The 23,053-nt window shown below is 31.9% G+C and overlaps 1 protein-coding gene across 4 annotated transcripts; it reads left to right on the top strand.

The window, feature by feature from the left end:
* The first annotated feature begins 8,873 nt into the window (after positions 1–8,873).
* On the top strand, positions 8,874–19,510 carry LOC120191245 (serine/threonine-protein kinase STY46-like). Of its 4 annotated transcripts, none has more exons than XM_039194220.1 (17): positions 8,943–9,000; positions 9,032–9,217; positions 9,333–9,447; positions 10,519–10,628; positions 10,795–10,914; positions 11,800–11,866; positions 14,249–14,359; positions 14,913–14,963; positions 15,542–15,681; positions 15,777–15,884; positions 16,668–16,741; positions 17,065–17,240; positions 18,210–18,305; positions 18,600–18,680; positions 18,775–18,825; positions 19,183–19,323; positions 19,406–19,510. In XM_039194220.1, exons 2-17 carry the CDS (start codon positions 9,036–9,038, stop codon positions 19,433–19,435), a joined length of 1,653 nt encoding a protein of 550 aa, XP_039050151.1. In that variant the 5' UTR covers positions 8,943–9,000; positions 9,032–9,035; the 3' UTR covers positions 19,436–19,510. The 4 variants fall into 4 exon arrangements, with proteins under 4 accessions (XP_039050150.1, XP_039050152.1, XP_039050151.1 ...); XM_039194218.1 differs by having other exon boundaries at positions 10,792–10,914; XM_039194219.1 differs by having other exon boundaries at positions 8,874–9,217; positions 10,792–10,914.
* The last annotated feature ends 3,543 nt before the right edge of the window (positions 19,511–23,053 follow it).

The raw sequence follows: 23,053 nt of genomic DNA, 5'->3' as shown, positions 1-23,053 counted from the left end.
CACTTGTAAGGACCAAAGTTGTTATTTACCCTTTTCCTTACACGTTATATATTTTTTGGGATATTTTCTATTTAGTCTCCCATAGTTTATGACATTTTTGCATGTTGGTCACCTTTAGGGACCAAAATTATTATTTACCCTTTTTTCTTGTATGTTATGTGTTTATTGGAATATTTTCTATTTAGCCCCCTTATTTAAGCGTGTTTTTACATTTTGGTTATGTGTAGTGATTATTTAATTTAATTTTATTATTTCTGGACTGATTTAGTAATTTACACATTTTTCTTTAAAAGTATGTTTTAGGCTTGTAAAAAGGAATAATCATTAAATAGTCCCTGTAGTTTCAACATGTTTTATATTTTGGTCTATGATCTATTTTTTTATTTAATTTAATTTAACGATGTAATTTTATTTTAATTTGGTCCCCATATCTTATTTATTTTTATTCATTACAATTTTAGCACTTAATGTTAAATATGTTCATTTTGGTCATTTTTGCACTTCATTTTATTCTAATTTTTTATATACCCTCATAAACATTTCTTGACCCGAACCAAAATAATTTAACTAAGGATAATATTCGTTCATTTTAATTGTCGTGAAGTGATTGTCTTAACGTATAAGAAAATTACTTTTGATAATTTTAAAAAGTTTATCCCATTAAGTGACACGAATTAAATTGATTTCATTTTAAAATATGGGATTGAGAAAAAAATCATGTTCTTTTAATTAAGTTCACTGAGAAAAGTCTGTTAGATCGAATATAAGGTCTCGTCCAGATGTATTTAAATAATTGAACATCTTTATTCTCATTAAAGGTTGGTAAAATAATTAATTAATTGTACTTGCATGATGTATGTTTTTAATTTTTTTTATTTTATTTTTGCATGAATTTTCAATGGGATTTCAAAATAAATAACATTTGAATTAATATTGAATTTTATGATGAAATATTAATATCTCTTTATTTCGATTGGAATAATAAATGACTGCTTTAAGGCACAATAGATAATTTATTCTCGATTGGAAATAATTAGATATTATCGTTTTCCCTCTTGAAATTCAAAGAATATGTTTTAAAAAAAGAAGAATAAGGTCTTAGAGTTATTTTGTTTTATTGTATTGTTATTTATACGCTTAATTTTTGAATTAATAATGAGTTCTAGAACAAAATTGTAATATTTCTTTATTTTAGTTGGAGTAAGAATCGATTGCTTTAAGGCATGATAGGTCGATTCTTCTCGATAGGAAATAATTAAATATTATTATGTTTTGTTCTAAAATTCAAAGAATATTATTTGTATGAGATCTTAACTTAAATTAAACTCGAATTTATAAATTTCATTGCAAAGACAACTAATTAATCGACTAGGTACCGATTTAGGGCGCTATGGGGGTGCTAATCCTTCCCCGAACGTAACCAACTCCCGAACTCAAATTTTGGTAATGTAAACCGCAAATTTGTTGTTTTAATTAAAATTAATATTTTTCTTAAAATAACAAATACGTTTTGGGTGCCCTATCACACCCTAAACAAATATTGGTGGTGACTCCTCGAACCGTGTTTTAGTATTAAAAGGTCACCAAATTATTCGAAACGAGATCTTTTAAAAACCATATTAAAAAATTTAAAATTTGTTTTTTTTAAGAAAAATCGTTTCGACGCCACTACCCTAGAACTTGAACAACCCATTACTAAGCCAATGAAGCAACGAGTTAAGCATTTGGCGAGAAAAACAACCCCACCACCATCAAAATAGATGTTAGTCAAGGTACCTTGCATTGTATTTCATCTATCTTAGTTTTAATTTAGTTTTCATGCATTGAGGATATTGCATCCTTTAAGTTTGGGCATGTAGTGTTCATAGTTAGGCATTCACATTGATAATGTTAGTAGAAATTTTTGCTATGAGATTAGTTAGGTTTAAGTTAGTTTTTGGAATAAATTGATGATGCCCAATGATGATGAATTTTTTTATGGCAGTGATTGAATGTAAATGACTTTTGAGATTGATATAACCAACTTTAGGACTGGGTTGTTTACGTTCAAATCAATATACGATTGTATGCTTTCTATGCTTAAGGAAATTAGAAATTTTCTATGAAAGAACTTTTGCACATCGTATCATAAATTGTTGTTAATGAACTTAAATGATAAATGATAGCTTGAAAGGCTAAATTAAACTCCCTTGTGCTTATTGAAAATTTTGAACTATGAATAACTGCTTCGGCATAACTGTAGAGGGACATTCTCTTTGCTATGACATTGGAAACCCCCTTGAATAAATGACATTGGAAACCCCCTTGAATAAATGACAACTATAATATATGAGTGAATGAAAATACTCACGAGATGACTATGTTCAATAGGCTAGGGAATAGGGTATTTGCTCCACTTTATTTTCAAGTCTAGGAAAATATGTATGATAGGCCCACTTCCCTCGTAGCAGTACTAAAAAATTGAATTTTAAGGAAATGAGAGTAAACTTGTGCTTAATGGTTGAATAAATGCTATAACATAATAAAGAACCTGACTAGATTTTTTCTAACTTCGCTAAGCATAAACTAGATACAATATCGCACGCACATGCAAATGATCTCGTTATAGGGAAAAGTTCTTGAATTCTTAACTATTATAGCATGTTGAAGCCAATTATTTCTAAGGGCTAAAATCTTATGCTATACAACTATCTTGATTTGAACTTTTCCATAACATCTTCTTTTGTTAATCACTATCCATTTCTTGAGAACAAGAAATAGCTTAAGTTTGGGGGTGTGATAACCCCATAAAAGGCTATATTTTGTTCCTTTTTAATTAGGTTATTGGTTGTCTAAAAGCTCATTTCATTGCATTTAGTTGCATTTAGGCCTATATAGTTGCATTTAGGTCTATATAGTTGCATATGGTGGTGTCGTTTTGTTGTAGCATCTTATTTTGTAAACTGGTACCGTTGATGGGAAATATTGTTCTCTTTTGTTGATGAACAGGTGAAGAAAGCTAAGGGATAAGTAGGGATTTGCCGTAGTATTCTAGATGAGGAGATTTGGTGAAATGCCATAACATTTTTAGATGGCTTTCCTGGCAGAAAAAGATAAAAAGGACTAAGACATTTTTATGAGAGCTACAAACTATCCATGTTTGCATGTGAATTCCTTACCCATCTGTCCTTGTGAGGACCACATGCCAGCCTTGTATACCCTTCACGTGAAAGGGGTGATACTTAAGGTACAAAGGGAATTTTGGCATAAAACCCTAGAAAATTCCCCCACTATATACCCTACAATTAAGAGAGCTTTGAAAAGTATGAGATAAGATATATGAAGAGGCGTCTGCAAAAAAAAACTCCATTTTTCTTTATTTTCTTATCCCTTGGTGGTGTCTTCCATAGCCAAGCTTCAAGGGGATGGCAAGGTAGACCTTTAAGAGAAGCTACCTTGTTAAAGTGGTTCATGGTGGTTTGAGGAATCTCAAAATAACTCGAGTGTTAGGGAGTTTATTTTTTCCCTTTTTGCTTTCATTTTATTTCTTTCAATGGGTTGTAATGGACAAATTATTCTTGTGGATGATTTGTACCCCACCATGAACTAACTTATTTGATGTGTGCTTATTTTGGATGATTATATTTTGTTTCGAATAAAGGGTTTATATTTTCCATGTTTAAATGTTTGCTTTGGTCATTGTAATTATTTACATAGTATTATAAGGGCTTATGAGAGTAGCCATTTCCTAAGTTTGATACCTATTATTCGAGAGAGCTAGGTGAGATCAACGTGAAAAATGAGACTTAGCTATTAACTAATACCTAATCCACCTTAGAGATAAGGAAAAGGGTTTCACTGACTACAAAGGGTAAGACTTATTCGATATTATTATGCTACAATTTACGCTGAGAGGTATTGCTGTAACATTTTCATTACTCGGTTCCTTACTAGAGATAGCCTAGGAAATCTTTAGTAAGCCCTGTTGAACAACATACTCATGAAAAAGCGTGAACCATTTTAGGGACAAAGCATAAGATTCCTTAGTAAACCAAGCCATTTATCCCTACAGAAGCTTGTTTGTGCGAGGTTATCAAGTTTCTTAATTCATACCTCAGTGCTCATTTTTTTTTGCCATAGCAATTTTATTTGTTGTTGCCACTACATTTTCTACTCCACACTTAAATATTGGCCATAACATTTCCAACTCAATTGTTCATACCACACTATACTATATTAGTTAGAATTTAGGGCATTAACTTAACTTGAAAATCCCTTCAATCCCTATGAAGACGATACTCACTCACTACTATATTACTTGTTCGATTGTGTATACTTGCACAGTTTTACGTACCATAGCATAGTACATTACGTGTCCTGAGTACTCGAAGGGAGTAGACTAGCTAGTTAAGGTGTCAACGCTTTGTGACTCGGACCTAGCCTATGATACTGTAAGATGTTGATGTTATGTAATCTAGATCTTACCCAAGGTACCTTTAGTAAGCAAATAGAGTTGTGAGTTACGTGATGCTATAGTGACCCCAAGCTACACCATGATGCTTACTTTTGTTGTGCGATAAATGTACTCATGATTTCATAACTATACATGTAACATGCTCATTTATTGGATGCATATAGCATAGTTGGGTTATTTGTGTGGCAGTGAGATTGTGAGCTCAGCGTATGGAATGTGTTTCCGTGCGTAGGTTCTTAGGTTCCCGTTTGAGGAGCTCATCGTCAGATCTTAGAATTTCCAGACTTTATCTTCTATCAAAGTACGTCTCAAGTATTGTAATGGGCATGAACTGTCATGGACCCTTATATAATATTTAGTCCTAAACTCTATTTGAAACTTATATATTTTTGAGACTATTGTTGGAAGCTCCATCATATTTCCAAAACGTATATACTTGGTATTTTATTATGTCATGAATTTATGGATTTGTCAAATGATTTTAAAAAATATAGTTAGCCACTTAGGCGATTCTGTGTAATATTATAATCTTATAGATTTTGAGTCGAATCGGATTAGGCTGTTACACTCTCAACTATTTGACAATAAACACTCAAATACCCTATAGTTGTTGATGCTCAAACCTAAAACCTTTAGGAATAACAATAATTCATTTAACCACTAAAACTATTGAGTTAATGCAATTCACATAATTATATTAAAAGTTATAAACCATTTTCAATAACATAATAGAAGTAAATATAACTATTTTCACATACAAAATTAAACATTCTTCTGCCTCTTTCCTATTTCTCTCTATTCTCTAATTATGTTTATAAATTCCAATTAGCAAATAATTCTAGACCTATCAAATGAACCATTCAAAATAATTTATTCTTACTTTGTAAGTCAATAAAGATATTATTAAATAAAATTTTAAAATTGTCAATAGTTATTATCAACTCTAATAAAGTTGGGATACTTGCAGCGGATTTTGTTCCAATATATTTCTAATAACAAAATTAAAAATTAAAAAATATTAAAATTACAAAGATTAAAATGAAAAATTATAAAAAGTTTATAAAAATAACTTGCATATTAGAGGCCATAAACATTTGTTAACATAAATACAAGTCGAACGACCATAAGTTGAAAAAAATCGATAATTTTGGAGCTTTGAATGAGGAATTGATCTAAAAGTTATTGAAAAAAACATGAAATTAATTGTTGGTTCGTAAATGTGCAGACGTGCATGATGTGTATAACAAAAATGTCCTAATCGGTTGAACTCTCCGCGGATTTACAGATATTTTAACCCAAATATGAAATATTTTCTTCAAATAAGTATATCTTTTCAAAATTTTGTTTTGAAATTAAATGATAAATATTAAAAGGTTTCTTTAATTAAAACAATAATTTTGAAAATTGTATGATTCTCATTAATGCTTTATTAGGTAAAAAAATTTCAGTAGTTCACAATGTGAAACCCCTATAAATACCCTGTAAACTTGTTAGATTAAAATCAATTTATTATAAGTAAAACAACTCAAAAGAATTATATTCTTCTCTTCTAGTTGTTTTTGGGTGATAGACGAAGATAAGAGAATAGTTCATTATCTCTGTAGAAGTGTAACTATATCTAATCTTTATAGTTATTGTATCTTGAGAGACAGACAACCAATAATCTTAAGCATCATAAGAGTGGTAAAAAGTATGTCTTAAGGAAACTACATAATCGCATGCCTAACTTTTTTCTAATCTGTTAATTTGTCAGAAATCTGATTTTTATTTCTTAATTATTCTTTTAATCTATTTAATAAATTTATTTATTTATTTTAATTTTCGTCTTGAATGATTATACTTATAACAATACATACATGTATTAATATTACTTTAGATCTTTAAATAAGTCTATTTTATAAATTATATATAAAATTTTTAAAAATTAATATTAAACAATGTAAATTTACTTCCTTACACTATTAAATCATGAATTATTTAAATATTGGACTTTTCATAGATTTGAATATAAATTTTCTACATACACTTATTAAATGAGGTTTAATTTTATAGAATATTATGTTAAAAAAAACAAAGGTGATTGAGAATTATTTTGGGATTTAGATAATTTGTTATAGCATACGTGAAACTCGTCACACATACTAAAAATAAAACTTGTCATATTGAATAGATCAAAATTGTCTGAAATTCGTCATATCCACATGATAAATTTCAAACTCGTCACTTCTATATCACAAGTTTCACGTGCATCGTAACAAATGACCTAGATTCTAACATAATTATTAATTACTCCATTTTAAAAAAAAATCTCGCTTGTATTATTTAGTTAAAGAACCCTGGTAAATGATTAACGATAAATTCGATTACTAAATTTATACTCATTTTTATATTAAGGATAAATTATACAAATGATTCATCGAGTATAAGGCGTTATGTTGTTGAGTCATTAACTATTAAAAGTTACAAAATGGTCTATGATTGTAGAGTATTACTTTGTTGAGTCATCCAACTATTAAAAATTACAAATGGTCACATGATTATTCATATGTTTCAAACTCATATTTTTATTAAAAAAATAGATGGTCATCTAAGCTAGATGTTAACCTAATAACCGATATATAATAAAATTATATTTTAACGATATATACTGAAACCATTATTATTTTCAAGTATCGGCTCGACCATATAATATTTCAAGCATTAACTCGACGATATAATATAAACAGAGACTCAATCCAAAAAATACAACTCAAATAGTTCTGAGATGATATTTTATTAAATCCCATTGAACATATTAACATCTAGCTCAAAGGGTTGCCAAAATTTTAAAGAAAAATGACGATTTTAAAATATATGGATAGTAAGACGACTATTTAATAACTTTTAACAATGGAAAGAATCAATAAAATAATACCTTATCGCTGAGAGACCATTTTATAATTTTTAATAATAAAAAAACAAAAAAACAACAACATCCTATAGTTAGAGACTGTTTTTATAGTTTATCCTTATATTAATAAGTAATTTTTTTTAAAACAAAATTTGTTTAAATTTTCAATTTATTTTTTCTCTCTAATTTTATGAATCTTTTTAGAGTCCGTTTGTTTCACGTAAAACGTTTTCCTCATTTTCCAATGTTTGGTTGGAGGAAAATTGGTTGGTTAACGTAAAACATTTTCTTGGTCAACATAATTTTTTTTATGTTTTTATGGAAAATGACTTACGGTATGATTTTCCATAAGTCATTTTATGAACTTTTCACTTCAAAGAATAAATACTCAAATAATCTTATTTTATGAATTTAATATTAATAAAATATTTTAATATCATTTTAATCAAAATATTAATTATTAAAATATTTAAAATATATTTATTAATATTTATAATAATATAATATAATATTTTTAATATTATAATAAAATAATCAGTTATATTATAATAATATAATCAATTATATTTTTATTTTAATAATATATGATAAACTATTAATAAAATTTATATTATTTATTAATTTCATAGAAATAATATTATTAAATTATTAATAATGAATAATATTATTTATATATTTAATATTAATATAATAATCAAATAATATTTTAATAAAGATATTTAAAATATACTAATTAATATTTTTAAAATATAGTATAACACTATTACTTTAATAAATATAATTATAATATTTTTTATTGCAATAAAATATACCAACATTAATATTTTATTAATAAAATTATAAAAATAATAATTTAATAATAAATAAATTGTTTTAATATTTTAAAAACAATAATATTAAGTTTTATTATAAATAATATTATTTATTATATTTAATATTTGTAATAAATAATTTTTTTAAAAATAATTTGATTAATAGAAAAAATATTTAAACAATATATTCTAAAAAAACGTAAAACGTTTTTTAAAAATATAATTTATTTTTTAAAAATATTTTTTAAAAAATATTTTCAAAAAACAAACCCCCCTTATTTCCGAACAAAAATCACATAGGGTGAGTATCTTGTCGGAAAAATACCTCAAAAACCGCGTGTAGCGTGAGTCGATGCAATAATACCACACCCACTACGCACGAATCTCGCTCCTTTTCTTTTTCTCATTCTCTCTCTCTCTTCACGAAAATGGCATTTTCGTAGTTCCTGTGAATCTCTCTATCTCTCTAACCGTAATTCTCTCTTATCCTCAAGGTTATTTATGTACATTCTTAATAATTTTTTAATCCAAAAAACCGGCTAACTCTATCGACTTCAATTCTCTCTCTTCCATTTTCCTATATTAAAAAACAATAATTAAAAGACAAAAAAGGAAAACGAAGTCTCTTTCCTTCTCACTTTACATGAACTGCTCCTTCTCTGCTACACTTACCGAATTTGCAAATTTACCCTCCGAATTTCCTCAAAACCACCATTATCTCCCTCCATTTTTGGTCCTCTCAAATTCCACGACGAGTCAAAGATCTGCTTCACTCTGATCAACAGCGAAAATAAACACAGTGACTCACCTCATGCGATGCATAAATAGAAACAACGAAGAAGAAGAAGAAGAGGAAGAAGAGGAGTAGATTTAATTGTTGATGGATTTGACGGAAGGTGTCGGAGAGAGCTCATCGCCTCCGAGAAGCTTCGGCAGCTTCAACGGCTATGATGTCCGGAACGACGTGTTCAATCGTGTAGTTGAATCCGGTCACGAACAAGCTGTTTCTGATCCCGACTTTCGCGAACTCTTAGATTCTCACTTCAATCGTTTTCCTGCTAGGTGAAATTTAGTTCTTAAACGAATGATTTTCCGCGTTTATAAGTTGTAATTGTTTTATGTGTTCATATATTTGTATAAGTTGAAGCTGATGAGGTTGTTTGGTTATTTGATTCAGCTATGGACTTGATGTTAATATGGATAGAGTGGAAGATGTTTTGTTACATCAGAAGCTGCTTGCATTGGCCAAGGATCCGGAGAAGCGGCCAGTTTATCATATCCGCTTCTTGGAGGTATTACTACTTTACCTTTTGTTTTAATTGCAAATGTTGAGGGTTTAAGAAGAACATCTTCCGGTTTTGTACCTTTTTTTGTTGTATTCAATATATGGTTACAGAAACGGCAAAAATGGAGATAATTGTTTTTCTGTTCAATTACTAGTTCATAAGAAGTGATTTTTGTTGTTAATTTAATGTGAAGAGGTTGAAAATGGGCCTTTTTGTGGTGTTGTGTGTAATTCAAGCCACGTGATAGAAGCTGAATGTAGTAAAGGTATTAAGGTATATTCTTTTTCAGAAAAAGTAGGTGTTGCAAGAAATAAAAGCAAACTGTGTTGCTACCTTACTGATCAATAATGATTAAAGAAAAGAGTGCTCGGAGCCTTTTTTTTAGATTTGTGCATGCGTGGTTTGTGGTGCAAAAGTGTAGGAACATATGAATTTTTCTAAAGGACGCAAGTGCTGGGAAAATTTTCCCTTTGTGTTTGATAGTTAATGTTGTAATGGCATTCCAAATCTTTTGGTGTGAAGTTGACCCCTTATGTTTTTCTATGAGAGGACCCAAAAGAGGTACTCATCAGAGAGCATTTTTATTAGTAATTATGCATGTTAAAACTGTTGTTTTATTTGATCAAGTATTATCTGTTGCTTTAAGTAGAAGCCTAATGGACTTGGTGAAAATGATTTTACTATTATTCTTTTCCAATTAATACAAGTAAAACATGTTTATACATTAACAAAGGGTAAACAGTTTTTAAAATGAAATTTATCTTAAAGGTTTTTTACTTGGCAAGTAAGATATATTGAGATAGCCTGGCCATACCATTAACAAAAAGCCTTTGCCTATATCTTTAAACACCTTAAATTGTTTGTTTATGACTTTGTTCCTTTTTTTTAACTTTTTAATTTGCCGATACATGGTCTATGCTACTACATGTATAATATATTTGTAAATGACCTCTTTACCATATTGTTGATATAATGGCCTTGCATGTTGATATATATATATATTTTTAATGTGGTGCATATTTTTTTGCCTTGTTTTCCTGATTCTGCTTGTTTTACCTTTTACATGATGTTGTGTAGAACCTTTGTGCCAAAGCAGATGCTATTGATGATCAACAATATATAAATTCTTTTACTAACCAGTCTTTTGACGATGGAGATAGCGAAAAAGTTGTTCCATCGAATAATAGGTATTATATTATAAGATTGTTAGTTATGTTCCCCTTTCCCATTTCAGTATTTGGTCCTAAATGTTTTTTTTTCAATTTTATTTTCATTATTACTATTTTAATGTCACTTGAATTGCCTGTTTTCTTAATAAAATTTTAATTATTCGTCTACCACCTTCTGTAGGAGAAGCAAAGATCATCCTGCTGACTTTGAACCTTGCTCTATGCTTGAGGACCTAAATTTGGATATCAGAAAGAGCTCCAAGTGTGTAGAGGACATACATCTCACTGAGAACTTTCCCGAAAGGTACTTTGTCAAAGGTTGTTTTGTCCTCTTTTCCCTTTTCTGAAAGTTTGGCCATATATTATATTTGTTAACTTGGCTATGGGTGAGGATATTTTCCTAATTTTAGGAATGAAAACCTCTTTATTTTTGTTTGGACATGTGGGTTGTGCTTGTGCTTGAGTGTGCATTTGGGTCTTCCCTTAGACTGAAATGAAATGGCTAAATTAAACATTGTAAATAGGCTAATTCTTCATGGTCTATCATTCAGCACTGTACTTGTGACATTACCGAAACTTAAATTGGTCTATTTCTTTCATATTGGTTAATACATCTACGCCAATCTGTATGGATTCTGTTTTTCCTATTTTAATTTTATTGAATGGGTTTATGTTCTCGTGATATCTTTATGTACTTCCTCGCCATTCTTATTTCTTGCCTTTTAAGGTTATTGATTTGATTCATTCTAAAGATGGAAACTTAGACTTGGACTGTTTTTATTGGTATCACATAATGTGGTCGAAAGTCTTGGCTCTACCAAGTAGCTCGTCTTAAGGGTTTTATTATACATTAGTAATTAATTTGGGTGATGTGTTTCTAATTAACGAGATGATTATAAGTTGCCTAGCTATACATGATTAATTTTCAAGAGGATCATTCGGAAGCATTTGTTTTTTCTTGTGATGCTCAACCTCTAACTCCCTGTTCCCTCCCTTTGGTTGAAAATTGAAGCAGCAAATGTATATTTCAATGTATACATAAACATGTTCATATATGTACTATATATAAATGAATGTGCAGAATGCACGCGTACTAGTATGCAGCTAATATATGCATATGTCGTGTTAGGCATGGATTTCTCACATGTATGCATGGGAAGTAAGTTGGCTTTTGGTATATGTTATGCAGACAAGAAATTGTACATATTCATGAAGTGATATTTTCTACCACCGACAAGCCAAAGCTGCTTAGTCAGGTATGTTTTTGACAATAAATGTTTTTTTATTGTTGAAAAGAGCAGTAGTTTGTTTATAGTGAACTGACACTTTAAAGTGAGTGATTTTCAATTTTTTCCTTGGTTTTAAAATGCGGGATGCGCTCTGATGCGTTTAGTTCTCCGAAGTCGATGCGTAATGCGTGATGCGTGATGCGCTCGCATCACGAACCCGATGCGCCAATTTTCACAAAAAAATACTTTTGAACTAATTTTATACATTGTAAATACTTATATATAAAAAATACTTCAATTAATACCAAAAGTAGTTTAATAGTACTTCATAAATGTTGAATAACAAAATAGGCAAGTACGCGTAAGAAAATCAAAACAACCAAAAGACAAATCAACAATAGCCCCCACTTCCCTTTCCCCCACTAAGTTCTCCAAACTTTCTCTAGTCACAAACTAAATGTCTCCAAGATCCCATCATCAAACCCGAGCACGTCTCCATCTCCCTCATCATCATCAGTCACTCCAATGTCTTCCTCCATCTCATCTTCATCAACAAGAGCGAGTATTTTTCCTTTATCATTTCTTGATGGGCCGACCCCATCATCACCTCCTCTTCTTGATCCTCTAGTGAAATGACTTTACTCATTAGCCCCGGAAACTCTACCCACCGCATCCCATGTAAGATCATCATCAAGAAACACCAAATCTTCTTCATCTTAAAATAACTAAATTAAGAGATCAAAATTTAATTTGAACTATAGTGTGAATCCATATGGTTGAATTAATGCGAAGAACTATTTCAACCGAGTAGTGCATCGAAAGGCATACCCATTATCAAACAGAAAAAGATCCGTTACTAAGCCCGCCCAAGAGTCCGAGGCACGCATCACATCCTCATCAACTAACATCCATGCAAAGCTGCTCAACCAAACACGCGCACGATACTCCAGACTCAATTACAACATTACACCTTTCTAGATAATACGGTACACGCGTATGATAAAGGTGTATTAAATATACACTTCACCTCCCTCCTTATAACGCCACCCTCACAGCTCTCTTTTTCACCTCAACATCCCTCTTTCATCATCTTACACTCCGTTTTGCCCTTCTTTTGTTGATCTCTTTCATTGTACGATCAGGGCTTTTCATCATGTCGAATGATCAAAAGAAACCCATGACTCAGAAGCTGTACGAGTCAGCTCCATCATCTCGGTAGGCGGCCAAGTTTTTAACGGCGACCACACTCAGTGCAACGTTGCTTTTCTTGTCAGGGTTAACCTTGACCGGGACTGTGGCGGCCAAGATTTTACTAAACGCCCAAAATAACTTTTGCTAAACGCATCGGCACGCATCGGCCCACATCAACCGCATCGGATCGCATCAGACCGCATTATGTACCCCCTACCGCATCAGGCTGCCAGATGCGCTTTGACCATCGCAACGGCCGCATCACGCATCAAGCGCGCCTGATGGGCGCTTTTTTAAACCAAGATTTTTTCTACTAACACCTTGTGATTTTTCTCTCGACACTGAACAGCCTGTGGCTTCTATTATCATAAGGTTACTGTGTTAATTATTTCAACAAAATGATAAAAGTATCCTAATATTTAGGAGACATTTTTCTTTTATGTTATGGCTTACTTAACATGATAACCACTATGACAACATAATAAAACTACTGGGTGTAACGTGTCAAGGAAAAAGCTGCAAGGTGTTATATGAGAAACTGTGAAGCAGAAGGGTGGAAGTCTAATGTACCCTTTATATTTGCCACAGCTTTGGTTATACTGATATCTGATATCACCATGCTTAAAGTTTTAGCATGTCTCTAAGCATGTATTCAACATGTCTTCCAACACAGTTTCAGTTAATTAAAGCACAACCATTAATATGTACATGTGTGTGTGTAACACAAAGCAGAGCTTGAAATTGATTCTTTGAGGTCCGAAACAACTTATGATGCTCAGTTTACTAGTTTCATGTTTTTGTGGTTCAATTCATTAATGGAACTTCTACAGTTTGTTGCCCTAACTATATGCTTTTATACTCTTGAAAATTCTTGTTCCCGTTGTCATCATATGGTGGCTTATACTAAGAGTGTCCCGCCTAAGCTGCTTTCTTTCTATTTGCTGATAGATGCATTGTCTAGTTGCATGAACTTTATGATTTTCATATGATTATGGTGTTTATCTTTTCCTTCAAAACAGGAAAGCAATAGTTTCTATTTTGTGAACAATGTCAAAACTTGTGTTAAGAAGATTATCATGATAAGTACTCTTGGTATTAGTAAAGAGACAAACAACTAATGTTGAGTTATATTTGGCTGTTTGCTGGGCTTTCAACATCATTTATATTGTTAATCTAGTCAAACTGAAATACTGAACTGTTATCATTTTTCCCCCCTAGCTTTCTGCATTGCTTTCAGATATAGGACTTAACATTCGTGAAGCACATGTGTTCTCAACAACTGATGGCTACTCCTTGAGTGTGTTTGTAGTAGATGGGTGGCCTATTGAGGTAACCTTCACTTCATTGGATGTTTTGCTGTTATTTTGTCCTTATATCATCATATAATTGGATGAGTCATATGCTGGACAAATAACAATGGATCTTGCTTTACAGAAGATAATGTATCTTTTGCTATTGTCTTGAGGCACAATATCTTCAATTGTAATTCTGTTCTTTTATTCATGAATTATTTTAAGCAGTAAAAATCAGTTCTAATTTGTTGAAAAGAACTACAGATTGCCCCAGTGTGCTGAGAAAGGAAATGAATGAATGTTATTTCATGTTTTAGACTTTCTGTGCTGATGCTGTTTTTGTTCCTGGCCTAGGTAGCTCTTTCTGTTTCATTTTGAGCCTAATCATATAATGACTGGCATTCGACATAAACTCAAGAAATCATCATGGTTTGTATTAAAATTTATCAAGTCGGTTACATTAAGCAATATACAGTTTATCCACAGCCAGTAGCCATGTAATGTATTAAGGAGCATTGTGATTATATTTCTTTTATGACAGGGATTTCTGGTGAGTCCGAATGTTGCTGACTTTGCAATGTTGTGGCCAGGATACAGATGGTTTATATAAAGCTATGGAAAAAGTGGTTGCTAGAAGCAAGGTGAACATTGCTCATGTGAATTCTATTTATGACCTTCTGCTTCAATTTGTTGCAAATTTGCAACTATCTGATTTTTTTTTATCAAATCCGTCAGAAAAAATGATTGTTAGTATTAGTGGTTTGTTGGTTTTAGGTTTTAAATGTGGTAGTCACCATGGCTCGACATTGAATTTTGAAAGATTTAGAATACTGTGCTTCTAATGGAAGTTAAGATGGCTCATGAAAGAACAATAGGAGAGTTTTTCACTTTTCGGTTGCATGAAGCTCTTGGTGTAGCTAGTAACAGATTCGTGCATTTCATGATTGATCTGTATGTAAATCTGTACTTCATGAATAATTGGGTAGATTGTAACCGTGTTGTTAACCCCTTATAATTTGTTTTTTGATGCATTAATTTTCTTTTGGCCTTTTTTAGTTACTATTTTCTTCATCTCTTTACTATCTTCCGGTTGTATCTAGTGTTCTCAGATAATATGTTACTTAATACCTTTTCTTTTTTGAACCTCCCCTTCCATGAGTAACTTATGAGTTATGAATGCCAAACAGATAATTTATCTTATGATCCACTGGAAATGTAGGGGTCGTATTCTGGATCTTCACATTCTCCTGCAGCTATAAATGATACATCAGCAACGCAAGAGAACTCTGGAGATTGGGAGATAGATAGAAGACTTCTGAAGATGGGAGAAAGAATTGCGTGCGGGTCTTGTGGAGATCTGTATGCTGTGCTCTTATGAACTGGCTACTTCTGATCTACTTTATTCTCTCTTTCCTCTTTCTTTTGATCTAACTTCTTCTGATCTTCCTTTGAAGGTATCGTGGTATCTATCTTGGGCAAGATGTTGCGGTCAAAATTCTTAGATCCGAGCATTTGACTGATACACTTGAAGATGAGTTTGCTCAAGAGGTGGCAATCCTACGGTGAGAAGCTTTTAACTGCCACTCTAGAGTTCACTGGTGGTTCACATTGTCTTGGCAACTGTCGTTAATACTGTTGAATCCAGTATATTCCATTTTAAATCCCCTCTCTTCCTCTCTTTCTACACCTATCCACTTACCCAAAGGAAATGGTAATGAAAAGGAAAGAAATAGTTGAATTCATGAATACATATCTTTCCACGTTATAGAAGGTCTCTCAGCTTAGGTCCAGTCTCCTCCAGAATTGTGCCACTTATGTCTGACAGGCCTTGAACCTTAATAAGCTATAGGTGTACAAACAAGTTGCTGAAAATCTGTTGAGTCAGAGAAATAAATAACAATGTTTCTCGAGATTCTAAATTGTATAATCATGTACTTGCTCTTAGGTTATAAATTGAAATAAAAAATATTTTTCAATGGCATTTCTTTACTAAATGATTGTGTAATGATATGTTTCCCCCATGTTGGGAACTATTTCAGCAAAAAGCATTTCTATATATGTACCTCTGTCTCTCTTTTTCTCTCTGTCTAAAGAATTAGAAGCTTTCTCTTTAAGTTGAATTTAATTTTGATTTTATTGAGGATATACTTGTACTATTAATAAACTAAAAAAATATAAACTTATACACGAATATAAGTTTTTTTCTGCTCTTTCTCTTCTTAGGCCCACAATCTATTGGCTAATTTCTGGTACAGGACATGGTGTTGTGTTTCAGTGTACTTGATTTTATGTAGGGCCATAATCATATGAATATTTGTCTTACTTTTCTGGGTTCTTGAATGCAGTGAAGTCCAGCACAAAAATGTTGTTCGTTTTATTGGTGCCTGTACGAAGTCTCCGCATTTGAGCATAGTAACAGGTATGGAACTTCTGAGGAATAGAAAAATTCTCTTCAAGTTCCATCCCCTATTATTATGTCATATTTGGTCATAAGTTCAGAAAAGTCTTGTGTTTATTTTGATTAGTCAATCTTATTAGCTCTCCTTGCTCTTTCATGTTCATTTTTGGGTTGTTTTAACATCTTTCAGAGTGGTGTTAAACTAGGCAGAGCTAAAAGAATTCGTTCATTTGACAGCAACCAGGGGCTTTAAATTCTCCTCTCTGCAGCACCCGCTACTTGCTGTTTCAACTTTGGAATCCATTTTAACTTCAAATTTATTTATAAAATTTCTCATTTTTCAGAATACATGCCTGGGGGAAGCCTGTATGACTATTTGCATAAGAATCATAATATCTTGAAGCTCTCGCAGCTGCTGGAGTTTGCAATTGATGTCTGCAAAGGAATGGAATATTTGCATCAAAATCACATAATTCATCGGGACCTGAAGACAGCAAATTTGTTAATGGATACAGACAATGTAAGAATTTTTTTAAGATCATTGGTGTAAGTGCACTGAAGGATTAGCTTATCGATTTTATAATAATTAAGGTTTCTAGCGAGCAACATGACTGAATATTAAGATGTAAACCAGAACCTTGACGTGTGAAAGAGTTGGGTTTCCCCCCTGTAAACCATCATAGTAAGGTGAAACTTCCATGAAGGATAGTAAACTAATTTTATGAATTTATTTACTAAGGACTAGTGAATAGAAAGCCACCAAAAAGCCATATGTTTATCAGGAAAAAAAGCATGGTTGTCTTGAATTACTTTTACCCGATGTTTATGGACATGAAATCCATTTCATAGCGGTTCTCTATTTGGAAATTAGTTGAAGTGTCTCTGTAATCTGTCAGTAATTTTTTTTCTTCGTTTTGTTAATACTAAGGAAATTAGCATGTGGATTGACAAAGAACTGTTGAAGGGGCTGTTGAAGGGGAGTAGTGGTTTATGTTTTGAAATATAAAAAATATAAGCGGTAATCTACATCATAGGATATGATCTATTGAGAGCCATCTAATAGGCAAACCGATTGCATCTAGGGTTTTGAGCAGTGCCAAGTACCGATTGTTTAACGGTAGTATATTGCGGATGCTTACATTTTTTATAAGTAGCAAGTTGTAGCTGGATTTCACTGTTTTCATTCGTATAATTGTCTCAAGCAAACCTCTTACTTCAGGAGTTCTAATGTTTTTGGGAACAGTAGGAACTGTATTTGGTGTATCTTGTGGGTTTTGGGATAGTTCAAGATACCTTACTAGGTCAACTATCAAAGTTGTCATGAATCAAGCAAGTAATTGTGATTTTTCACTCATCTTGTAATTTGGTGGTTAATGTTTTAAAAGTATTTTACTTATCATAGTCTGTACCAGAATAAAACCTCTTACTTCAGGAGATTTTGCAACGTTTCATAATTTCTAAAATTGAGACCTTTATCTTTCCTATCAAGGTTGTCAAAGTAGCAGATTTTGGTGTTGCTCGGTTCCAGAATCAAGGAGGAGTAATGACTGCTGAGACTGGGACGTATAGATGGATGGCACCTGAGGTCTGAATCTCTTTATTTATTTCCGTTTTCTCCCACCCAGAAGACGCAGTCAGTGGTTTTATTTTATCCATTAATCATTTCAACATTCGGAATATCTGTGGAAAATCAGTGGAAATTGCCTCTAACGCTCTTATTTGTATAAATGCTCAACTTTGTTCTATCATAACGTTTCAGTTCATGTGTTGTGCTCCTACTCATTTATCATATTTCCCCTGCTTTGTACATTAACCGTCATTGTATCCGGCTTTTTGTTAGGTGTTGTATAATCATCTTACTTTATTTTTCTTCCACTAGGTCATAAACCATCAGCCCTATGATCAAAAGGCTGATGTATTCAGTTTTGCTATTGTACTGTGGGAGCTAGTGACAGCCAAGGTATTTTCTCGAAATCATTTGATGTTGATGAGCAATTGGATGTTCAAATATTTGAATGTTACATTGTTGAATCATTTTTTTCTTGGGACTGCAGGTTCCTTATGATACCATGACACCACTACAAGCCGCGTTGGGAGTTAGACAGGTTTGCATTTATTTTTAGGGAACTAAATAATAACCTAACTGTTTTGTACCAAACTCGGGATTTTTTCGGTACATGAGATCATTTGTTGAATTTAGGTCCTTTTTTACTCTGTTTTTACCGCATTGTAATGTTTATGGATTTTGTATGCTGAATTTCTAGCATGATATTGAGATGACTTCCCTGTCATTTAGTAGTGAATATGTGCAGTTCGAATTTTTATCAGATACTTGATAGGTTTCATAATAAATTTTCGAGTTCCGTTTTTGCTAGCATGCTATCTTCTGAGTGAGATGCTTCCTTTGGATGCACATCCAACAGGCTCCAACAGCTTTTCTTATGTTTACTGATAATTTTCAGGGACTGCGTCCGGAACTACCCAAGAACGCACATCCGGAACTCTTGGATTTGATGAAAGGATGTTGGGAAGCGGCTCCGGACAAGCGACCGTCCTTCTCGGAGATAAGAGCTGAGCTTGAGACACTCTTGGAAAAAGTGAAGGTATACAATCTTCACAACTAAGTTAATTTTTAGTTTTTCTGAAGATTGATTTATTTTCATCTAATAGAATGTAAAATAACAGGAAACAGCAGAATCAGTAAATGGGAAGTGAAGATTTTTGTTATGTAAGTAACCTGATTAACACATTTTAATATTACTACACAAACCTAAACAAAATGTTGATTCGCAATATCTTTTTTGGTTTTGTTTTGTTTTTTGTAATAACAATCCCTTATATGAACATGATATGCTTAATTTCACGTCTTCTTATATAATATATCGATGATAATGTCAATTGAATTAAATCAGTTTTTCTTCAAGTTATTATATCAGCGTTTTCAAGTTGCATTTTATTGAAGGGTGTCTTAGTAGTTTGATGTTCACCTTTTTTCTCTGTTAGCCTAATTTTATGATTAAAAAATTACATAACTATTATTTTGGATAAAACGAAAATTCTGATTCTCTGATGGATAAATTTTATATATACTAATTTCTTTTATAATGGCAATTAGCACCCTTTAACCATGTTTTATTCTGAGAGGAGTTGCATTATTGGATTTCAAAGTTTTAATTTGGATTTAGATTTTAAAGATTGTATAAATTTCGATATCAATTGTTTTGGGAAAACAATTTACAAATAAAGCTCAAATCTCATAAGGAAATCTTCATCTTTCGTTGTCTCTTTATTCATCATCAATTTAGTGGTGTCTTCTAGAATCACATCTAATTTCTGGAGCTGGCTTGAGTTACTTCGATCTTTAACAAGTTCTTGGTCATCTATTGATGTCACTTTAGCTCTACAATTAATACCCAAACTCTCATTCAAAGCCTTTGCAGCAAGATCCTCTAATGACTTCTCCCTCTGAATCACAATAGTCATTGTGCTCATCAACTTTGACATTTGATCTCTTTGACTTGAAACTTTTTCGCTCCATCGATCATTTCTTGTTGAGTCCTAGCAAGTTGTACCTGGAGTCTTTCAATCCTACTGATGCTAGTCAATATCTCATTCATTGCTTTCGATCTTTCTCTAGATATGATACGGGTAGCTTAAATTTGCTTTTAAAATTTTTGTCAAGGAATTATACAAGAATTATTCTTATATTTTCATGATGCACGTGGAAATGCTTAAATGCTATCAAGCAATGTATAATGTAGATATGCAAATGTAAACGCAAAAATGCAAAGATACGAATGCAAATGCAAAAATATAAATGAAGCAAAGGTGCAAAAGGTATTGATCTAAAAATAATTGTTCCCATAACAATTCATGATTAACTGACAATGTCTCGGTACTATGAGAAAGCGAAAATAAGAGATTATGGATGAAATATAATATTTCTTCTAGTTATTCAACTCCCGCGAGCAGTTAGATAATGAGTCATTCTTTGTTAGACTTTAGCATGTAAAAAATCTTTAGAGCTTTTACTTCATCTCCTGTAGCAAAGGTTTGTTGAATCGGTTCATGACCTTTAGCTACTGCCTTTAGCGTTGAATTTTTCTTAGTCTAGATCGTCTCCTCAGTAGGTAAGTTATATTCTAATTCATTCTACTTTTGTTCTGTCCCCGGATAAATCTTTGAAATTCTATCTAACTCAACGAAAGACATTGTCGTTTCAATAACCTTTTAAATGATCATCTATTTATGAGATTAATACCTTTAATGAGATGTCATATCCATGTAAAAAAATGAAAACACAACCAAATACATAACAAGACAAAAGGAAATCAGGTTAGTAGAAATGATAATTAAAGTAATACAAATCATTAAAGACAAGAATAATTGAATACAACTCATAGATGAGAAATCAAATAAGTATTGTGAATAAAACATACAAAGTAAATTAAAGTCCTAACCACACACGTTCTAGTTCTCCTAGGTTATCCACACGGCTCTAGTGGGGTAAGCTTACTAAATTATCTACATGAAGTTCGATTTTAAGAAAGATTCCCAAATTGTCCCTATAACCTGTTAAGGTGTATAGAAACTTCGATTCTAGCCCATTATAAACTTTGCGAATCAAATTCACTCTAGGTGATCACATCACTAAATGAGTGTCGCGGAAACCAATATCCAGACGAACACTTAGAATGCTTTCCAGGGGTACTTTATCGGACCTACACAAGGAAAATCATTATTCCTCGGTGGTATGACGTTTTCCATACTTGGTTGAAATAGGATAAAGCTCGATATAGAGCTATGATATGCAACAATCCTAAATATATTCACACAAGTAAAAGTATTAACCAGAGAGAAATTCATTTTTCGATTTTTTTTTTTGAAAAAACATAATGAATCGTAAATGAAATAAATTCAAACTCAAAAATTCCAAATTTCAAATAAAGGGTAATCAACTCGTGACTCAACTCTCTATTTGTTTTAGAAAACAAAATGTCTCCATCGGAGTCGCCAAGAAGTCGCAACCAACTTTTGGTGGAAAATCGATCCGACGATTTTGAAAATAAATTATTTTAATGGAAAGTTTGGGAAAATATGAGAGTCGCCACCGATCATTTTTAAGGTGCGATTGAACACCTAAAATAGAGTAGTTTTAATTAAACATTTTATTTTATAAAAAATATTAAGTTTTGGTTTGCGAAAATCAGAAATCGAGTTCGGGAGTCAGTTACGCGTGGGGAAGGAGTATCACCCCCACAACGTCCAAAAATTGGTACCTAGTCGATTATCCTATAGTTTAAAATTAGAAATTTTGAGTTCGAGATTTTATTTAATTTAAAAATCATCATATATGCAAATTTTGGTAAAGGATGTTGATTTACTAAGACCAATAACGATAAGCCTCGGGCATTTAATGCGAAAGTTTCGTTATTGATCCTAGTAAACAAACATTGCCTTAATGATTAAGAAATCATGATATAATGTTTTAAAAAAGAATGTTGTTTTACTTTGGGAATTACCAGTGGTCACCCCTTGAGCATAACGCAGAAGATACACTATGTAACATCCTCAATACCGGGTTAATGACTAAATTATAAAATTTTAGAATTTGGTGATTAAAGTAGAATAGTTGAAAAGTTCAATGATTTATTTGGGGATATTTCCTGAAAGTTATTAGTAATTATCCAAGGAATTAAAGGGCAAAATGGTCATTTGATAAGAAAGATATTTTTCCCCTTATATTAATAAATCACGTGGGGGAAGAGTTATCTTCTTCTATGAAGGAATTATCCAAGGATATTTTTCCCCTTATATGAAGGAATTAAAGGGCAAAATGGTTATTTGAGGTTTAAGATGAGATAAATGGATATAAATGAGTTTAAGCATGTATATGCAAGTTAAGAATATGAAAGGGGATGAAATATGAAGTATTTGAGTTGAATTGAGTGAACTTTCGTACTTAAAATGTGATTTATGGGCAAAGGGAACTGATACCCCCTTGAACGAAAAATTCCAGATTATGCAGGGGGTACATATACCCTATGGGGGGTATTGATTCCCCCTAAAGGAAAAATGGAATTATGTTTATTAATTAGTTTAAGTTATTGGAACTGAGTTATAATGTTTAGGATTCTGATAATCGTTTCGAAAATTATGTTTATGTAGATATTGAGTCTAAACAAGTTCCGGAACAATCAAAGAATTAGGATCGAATCAAAGCAATGCTAAGGTGAGTGCATACTAGTTGGAAATGATGTGTATGGAAATAAGACTCGCGATGAGTCAAATTCCAATATTTGAATGTTAGTATGTGTTTGAGATGACTATTAT

The sequence above is a fragment of the Hibiscus syriacus genome, unplaced genomic scaffold (genome assembly GCF_006381635.1).
Source record: "Hibiscus syriacus cultivar Baekdansim isolate YM2019G1 unplaced genomic scaffold, ASM638163v2 tig00116965_pilon, whole genome shotgun sequence".
NCBI lineage: Eukaryota > Viridiplantae > Streptophyta > Magnoliopsida > Malvales > Malvaceae > Hibiscus > Hibiscus syriacus.
Note: the sequence above shows the minus strand (reverse complement) of the source record. Positions and strands in the feature narration are given on the sequence as shown.

Excerpts from the sequence above, each read along its gene's own strand:
- LOC120191245 (XM_039194219.1), top strand. The coding sequence starts at position 9,036 with ATGGATTTGACGGAAGGTGTCGGAGAGAGCTCATCGCCTCCGAGAAGC. Across the intron at positions 9,218-9,332 it reads TTCAATCGTTTTCCTGCTAG|CTATGGACTTGATGTTAATA; the intron begins GTGAAATTTAGT and ends TATTTGATTCAG. Across the intron at positions 14,360-14,912 it reads TAGATGGGTGGCCTATTGAG|GATACAGATGGTTTATATAA; the intron begins GTAACCTTCACT and ends TGTTGTGGCCAG.